Genomic DNA, 7,655 nt, shown 5'->3' with positions numbered 1-7,655 from the left:
ACTCTTATTCTGTGTCTTCTTGTAGGGAGAGGTAATTGACCTTTCAATATTAAAATGGGATCCTTCTGTGAAGTGAGGAAATGGAGCAGATGTTTTTTTTAGAATGTAGCCCTGGCAGGTTGTTAAGGCATCTGAATAGCAGTCATTAGCAACCTGTGGGTACATTGGGTCATGATCTTTGAAATTCATTCCCAGTTTATTCTTCATATGAAACTCCAGTTGAGATCTGCTTTGGTTGTGATAACTTTGGAGTGCCCAGTGATTCCAGGTGCTTGTGGTGGTTTCATAAATTAATCTATCCATAGCTTTTGGACTTTGTATGCAGGATGTCCTTACTTCCTTACAACTGTCTCAGCTGAAACAGAAATTCCTAGCAGATTGAATTTATTTAATTCTTAGTAAACCCAGTGGAAATCTGAAGTACTTCCATCGATGTCTGGGAATTTTATTGTATAATTATTCACCTTCTCTGGTTTTAAGACAAAATTCCCTGCAGTTGTGAAAGAAATTTGGCCCATTGCATTTGGTCCTGTGATAGCAGATGGTGTTCTAGCTTTTCCTGGGAAAGACTCCTAGTTTCTAGTAATGAGGGCCTTTAAACCATGCAGTATTGTTAATGATGATGCTGCTTCTCCAGTCCACAGGAGCTCATTGGTCTCCACCCTTCTGAGCTGTAATAAACAACAAGAGAACATAGACTAGAACAGCAGCTGCGACTAATAGACAGGATGCCAGCTGTGAGTGAGCTGCAGTGCTGCTCTGCTCACTTGTGTCATCTGAAAATGTTACCACTGAAGGGGTATTGGATAGATTATTGATTAAAATATTTAATACCACTGAGCCACAAAGAAATTCTAGAAGAAATCAAGGTAGAGAGAAGTCTGTTTCTTGCTGTGTCTCTGGTAACAACAATGCTTTAAAAACTCCCTAGGAGATCTTAAAAACAGCTCGTTCTTGTCACTTTAGTGCTGTACAGTGGAAAATTTTGTAACTCAGTGTCACACAGTAGTAAATCAGACATCTTGGGGGAACAGCTAAAGACCTGGAATTCTGTCAGAAAAAGTCAATATCTGTCCTTGACAAGCATTGTTTTCCACCAGACAGGTGACTTCTTGTTTTTGGGTCAGCTATTCCTGTATGTCATGGAATCATAGGATGGTTTGAGTTGGAAAGGTCCCTAAAGATCATGTAGTTCCAGTCTCCCTGCCATGGGGACCACTCCTACTAGACCTTTGTTTTTCTACCAGCCTACACCTGGAAGTTAGATTTTTTTTTAAGTGCATATACAGTAAGGAAACTGCAACAGAGGACATTGGTACATGTTTATCAAGATACAATCTTTGTGCTGGACTTTTGCCAGGGTGGAAAGCAAGGTGACATGTGGGTCACCTTATGATACCAAATATATAGATAGATACAGATATAGAGATACATCTTGCCTTCTCTTAGAGGATCCGATTAAAAATAAGAGGTGATGGGTTTTGTCTTGACTAAATTTGTTATAAAAGTCATGCAATAATGTGTTCAAATGAAATCATATTGCTCTGTTGCTTGATTAATGTAAGACTAATTGTGGGCCTAATTTTCATCAAATTAACTGAAAATAACAGGTGGGGAAAGGAAGAGAAATCTGTAACAGAATTGACATCACCGAACAACAGCTTGTCTAGATTAGAATGTGGCATCAGAGGGGAACTGGACTATCTTTGTTCTTAACAAGCATTCAGTGATTTCAACATTAGTCATTTCAGAACCTGATTTCTCTTATCTGGATGCTCTGTCTCCTTATCAACCTTTAGCAATGAAATGTGTTTACTGTCCCATTGACACAAGACTGAATTTTATTCAGGTGTCTAAATTACTTAAAGAAGTCCAGGTAATGAATTTTCTGTTGTCTTTTTTTATGCTGTAAAAAACAGAATGTCATTTTGGCTGATGTTATATGCACTTTAGTGTAACTGCAGTCCAATAATTTATTGTACTACAAAAATGAAAACCAACACAACTTCACTGAGCCACACACTTACTGCTCCTAAACTCTTCATTGCTCTCTGTAAAATTCCTTCCTAGATAAAGGAGGCCAAAACCACCCTGGTTTTGGATCACCAATAGCGTGGCCAGCAGGACAAGGGCAGTGATCACCACCCTGTACTGAGCACTGCTGAGGCCACACCTTGAATACTGAGTTCAGGTTTGGGCCCCTCACTCCAAGAAGGTTATTGAGGTGCTGGCACAACAAAGGTGAAGGGTCTAGAGCACAAGTCTTGTGGGGGCAACAGGGAAATCTGGGGTTGTTTAGTCTGGAGAATAAGAGGCTGATGGGAAACCTTCTTGCTCTCTACAACTCCCTGTAAAAGGAGGTTATAGTGAGGTGGGGGTCAGTCTCTTCTCCAGAATAACAAGTTATAGCATAAGAGAAAAAGGCCTCAAGTTGTGCCAGGGGATGTTTAGCTTGGACATTATGAACATTTTCTGCCCTGGAATTGTTGTCAAGTCCTGGAAGAGTCTTCCCAGGGAAGTGGCAGAGTCTAGGAAGAGCTTTAAAAGCCATGTAGAAGGCTGCTGATATTGAAGTGGTGATTGAAGGCACCAGTTTAGGCCTTGTTCCACTAGACACTGTTGTATACAAAGCAAAGACTGCCTGCTTCTGGAACAGTTTGTTCCACTACTGACTGGATCTTCTGGATTGCGCTTCAGATGTTGCCTTCATACAAATAAATCAGCTTGCTGACAGCAACCTGCAAGCCTCCTTATGACAATGATTACTGTGCAGGGCAGTGCACCGAAGCAACCACACGTTTTACTAAGTCACCACACTCTTGTTTTCCAGCCTTTCCACGTAGTTTGCCCAGAGCAGTACACTCAGCCACCACCCACCCAGTCTCATCACACAGATTTGATGATAGAATGCCAGCCTCCTCCAATGTCCTACCGCAGAGCAGAGGTGCTGACTCTGCCCTACAAGCGGCGCTACGAGAAGATTGAAATCATGCCAGAAGTGAGTAACAAATGTGGGAGAAGGACAGTGGCCTCTTGCTCACAGCGCCAAATCCAAGCTACTGCTTCAGTAGCACCTTTAAAGATGTCTTGTGACCATGATTTACTTTTGGCTATGATCATGTAGGCTGCATCAAGAGGGATGTGGCAGCAGATCAAGAGAGAAGATTCTGCCCCTTTACTCTCTCTTGTTAGACCCTACCTCAAACATTGTGTCCAGTTCCGGTGTGTCCATCATAAGAAGGACACAGAGCTGTTGGAGCAAGTCCAGAGGAGGGCCACAAAGATGATCCAAGAGCTGGATCTTCTGCTGTGAGAATAGGCTGAGGAAGTTGGGGTTGTAGAGGAAAGAAGACTCTGGGGGGTGGAACTTATAGCTGCCTTCCAGTACCTGAAAAGATCCTACAGGAAGGCTGGAGAGGGACTTTTCATAAGGGTGTCTAGTGACAGGACAAGGGGGAATAGTTTAAAGCTGAGGGAGAGGAGGTTTGGACTGGATCTTAGGAAGAAGCTTCAGAATGAGGGTGGTGAGACTCTGGAATGGGCTGCCCAGGGTGGTTGTGGATGCCTCCTCCTTGGGGGTGTTGAAGGTCAGGCTGGATGAGGCCTTGAGCAGCTGAGTCTAGTTGAGAGGCATCCCTGCCCATGGCGGGGAGGTTGGAGTAGATGATCTCTGAGGGCCCTTCCAACCTAAGTTATTCTGCGATTCTATGAGAACACTTTCTATCAAATGGAGGGCTAAGAAAGAAGCATTTCTGAGAGAAAATTGTACTGTGTAAACTGATGGGAGTTGAAAAGAACATTGGGCAACAAAATATGTTCATGTTGCTTGTCCTTTGCAAGGATATATCGCATAGAGACCAAAGGGCACTCCCTGCTAGCCACCTGTGAGGCAAGCCAGTCATCTCCAGTTTAAATATAAGCGGAGGAGGGGGAGTATCATATCTGCTGTATTGCTAAAGGTGTAGTAGGGAAAAGGCTCATTTGTGCTACATCAGTTTCATTAAATAGTTAATTCCTTCAGATTGCCAAAGTCCAGCAGGTTAATGGGTTGCTCGTAGCCATCTATTATGTAGACTGCTTGTGCCCACAACATCTATTAATAATTTATTAACCCCACAAATCAAATATAAATGTACCCACAATACATATTCTAACAGAGATGATCTTAAAATACTTTTTTTGACAATCCAATCAGCACAAATGTGTCATTGGTTCAAAGGTGCCAGTGGCTTTCTACAAGCAAGCATTACTGCCCTTTACGAACTGTGGAATATGTGAGTCTGCTTTTCATCAGAGAGTAGAGGGAAGAAGTACCCTTAGTTGAGCCAAACATGAAGTACAGAACTGGTAGCTGTGTAAGAAAATCCCTCAGACAGTCCACAACACTAATTCTTACCACTTTGTATGTGTCTGCTTTGTGCATCATCTCTGGCAGGAGCCTGCCCAGCTCACTGGTTAGAGGACTGCCGGAGACATGGAGGGAGTGTTTAATTAGCAAATGGCCTTGGTGCAGGTCCATTGTGGCATGTGTATTTAATCTATTTGGAAACTTGCATATTTATTCGATCCTGTTAAACCAAATACTAGTAAAACCTGGCTTCCACTTCCCAGCACGACCAAAACAAATCTTAACACTGAGCACAGAAAGGCAGCACATGGCTTACCCATTATTTAGATTCCACTGAAGCTTTGGGTTTTCCTCTATAAACTGTGAGGGTGTAAGCAAGCCTTTGTATGTGAGCCTATCCTTTGTGTCAGCCCTGTGAAGAGGGTGGATACCAGCTTTCCCTGCAAATAGAATGCAAATTAGCACAGATGCTACAGATGAATATTCACTAACCCTCACACATTTTGAAGATCCTGTCAAGGGGGAGGGTTGTCTGAAAGCTCAGCTGGTCTGTAGGAGTTACAGGTTCATTTTTTTTGATCTCTCTGAATCTTTTTATATGATGGCAGCTGGCTGAAGATGAGCCTCTGTGTGCCCAAGTGGCCAAGAAGGCCAACAGCATGCTGGCCTGTACCAGAGATAGTGTGGCCAGAAGGACTAGAGAGGTGATTGTTCCCCTGTACTGGCCACCAGTGAGGCCGCATCTCAAATGCTGGGTTCAGTTTTGGGCCCCCTACTACAAGAGGGACACTGAGATACTGAAATGTGTCCAAAGAAGATCAGCAAGGTGGTGAAGGGTCTAGAGCACAAGTCTTGTGAGCAGCTGAGGGAAGTGGGGTTGTTTAGTCTGAAGAAAATGAGGATAAAGGGAGACCTCGTTCTCTACAACTCATTGAAAGGAGGTTGGTGTTAGTCCCCCTCAGAAAGGAAAATGGTGACATGGTCACCTGTGATGAGGAAAAGGCTGAGGTACTTAATAACTTCTTTACCTCAGTCTTCACTGCAAGGGCCTCTAGCCACACTCCTGATGTTATGGAAGTCAAAGCCAGGGACGGGGAGGAAGAACTGCCCATTGTAAGTGCAGATCAGGTTCGTGATCATCTGAAGAACCTGAAAGTGTTCAAGTCCATGGGACCCGACGGGATACACCCACGGGTACTGAGAGAACTGGCAGATGAGGTTGCTAAACCCCTCTCTATTATATTTCAAAAGTCCTGGCAGTCTGGTGAAGTCCCCACAGACTGGAAAAGGGGAAACATTGCCCCCATCTTCAAAAAGGGTAAGAAGGAGGAACCAGGGAACTACAGGCCAGTCAGTCTCACCTCTGTGCCTGGAAAGATCATGGAACAGATCCTCCTGGAGTCACTACTCGCTCAAAAGAATAGTGAAGAGGTGATTGGGAGCAGTCAGCATGGCTTTGCCAAGGGCAAATCCTGCCTGACCAACCTGGTGGCCTTCTATGAGCAGGTGACAAAATTAATAGATGAGGGGCGAGCAACTGATGTCGTTTACCTGGACCTGAGCAAAGCCTTCGACACTGTCCCACACCACATCCTGGTGTCCAAACTGGTGACACATGGGTTTGATTGGTGGACCACTAGATGGATAAGGAACTGGCTTGATGGCCGCACCCAAAGAGTGGCTGTCAATGGCTCCATGTCCCAGTGGAGGCCAGTGACAAGTGGAGTCCCTCAGGGATCAGTCCTGGGACCTGTCTTATTCAACATCTTTGTGGGGGACATGGACAGTGGCATTGAGTGCACCCTCAGCAAGTTTGCTGATGACACCAAGCTGTGTGGTGCAGCAGACACGCTGGAGGGAAGGGAGGCCATCCAGAGGGACCTTGACAGGCTGGAGAGGTGGGCACAGGCCAACCTCATGAAGTTCAATAAGAGCAAGTGCAGGGTCCTGCATCTGGGTCGAGGCAATCCCAGGCACAAATACAGGCTGGGCAGTGACTGGCTGGAGGATAGCCCTGAGGAGAGAGACTTGGGGGTGCTGGTGGACAAAAAGCTCAACATGAGCTCTCAATGTGCACTTGCAGCCCGCAAAGCCAATCAGATCCTGGGCTGCATCAGGAGAAGTGTGGCTAGCAGGTCGAGGGAGGTTATCCTCCCCCTCTACTCAGCCCTGGTGAGACCCCACCTGGAGTACTGTGTCCAGTTCTGGAGCCCCTATTACAAGAGGGATGTGGAGGTGCTGGAACGTGTCCAGAGAAGGGCCACGAGGATGATCAGAGGGCTGGAGCACCTCTCCTATGAGGACAGACTGAAGGAGTTGGGGCTGTACAGTCTGCAGAAGAGAAGGCTCCGAGGTGACCTAATTGTCGCCTTCCAGTATCTGAAGGGGGCCTACAGGAAGGCTGGGGAAGGACTTCTCAGGATATCAGGTAGTGATAGGACTAGGGGGAATGGAATGAAGCTGGAGGTGGGGAGATTCAGGCTGGATGTGAGGAGGAGGTTCTTCACCATGAGAGTGGTGAAGCCCTGGAATGGGTTGTCCAGGGAGGTGGTCGAGGCCCCGTCCCTGGGGGTGTTTAAGAGCAGGCTGGATGAGGCTCTGTCCAGCCTGATCTAGTGTGGGGTGTCCCTGCCTATGGCAGGGGGGTTGGAACTAGATGATCCTTGTGGTCCCTTCCAACCCTGAATGAAACTATGAAACTATGAAACTATGTTCTCCCAAGTAGTTGTGGTGGGTTGGAAGGGTAAGGCCAAGAAGCCTCCTCCCTTCCCCCTTGTAAGGTAAAAGGGAAAAAAAATTGAAGGGAAAGGAAAAAAAAACTCACAAGCTGAATTAGCAAGGCAGTGGAGCTATATTTACAAAGCAGTGTAGGATTTGCAGGGGAATATTTACAAATTTGCAATATCTACAATATATACAAAGATATACAATAAAGTACCACAGAAATGAGAGTTCCCCCCCTCGGCTGAGGGGGGTTTCACACCTCCGCTCTCCCCTCTTTCCCCCTTTCCCCAGGGTGGGATAGAAAGAGAGAGAAAAGAGAAAAAAAAATGTTAGAAGTAGTTCGTGTTAATTGGAAGGGAGTTAATACCGGCCTTTATCTGGTCTTCAAGGCCGAGGCCTTGGCAGAAAGCCCAGCACAGAAAGAGCTGCAGCACGAAGAAGAGGCAGAAGCAAGACTGACAGAGAAGTGCTGGAAATGCCCAGTTCACTCCCAGTTCAGAAGGTGCTTCCTCCCACTTCACCAATGAAATTAGTTTAGATTATTCTTTCCGTTTACCAACTTCCATCCACCATATTCCCTTTC

General features: G+C 45.7%; 1 protein-coding gene across 1 annotated transcript in view; it reads left to right on the top strand.

Moving 5' to 3' along the window:
- The first annotated feature begins 1,754 nt into the window (after positions 1-1,754).
- Positions 1,755-7,655, top strand: part of LOC137443449 (integrator complex subunit 9) — a 29,121-nt gene continuing 23,220 nt past the window's right edge. Inside the window, exons 1-2 of the mRNA XM_068143187.1 lie at positions 1,755-1,876; positions 2,831-2,998. Of these exons, the coding sequence (XP_067999288.1) occupies positions 1,802-1,876; positions 2,831-2,998 (243 nt within the window). The 5' untranslated portion in view covers positions 1,755-1,801. The remainder of the gene's footprint in view (positions 1,877-2,830; positions 2,999-7,655) is intronic.

This window comes from Melanerpes formicivorus, unplaced genomic scaffold, assembly GCF_026170545.1.
Source record: "Melanerpes formicivorus ecotype bairdi unplaced genomic scaffold, bMelFor1.0.p_v2 SCAF_9, whole genome shotgun sequence".
In the NCBI taxonomy this organism is placed as follows: Eukaryota; Metazoa; Chordata; class Aves; order Piciformes; family Picidae; genus Melanerpes; species Melanerpes formicivorus.
The sequence above is the reverse complement of the archived record's forward strand: the minus strand, read 5'-3'. Positions and strand labels throughout refer to the sequence as shown.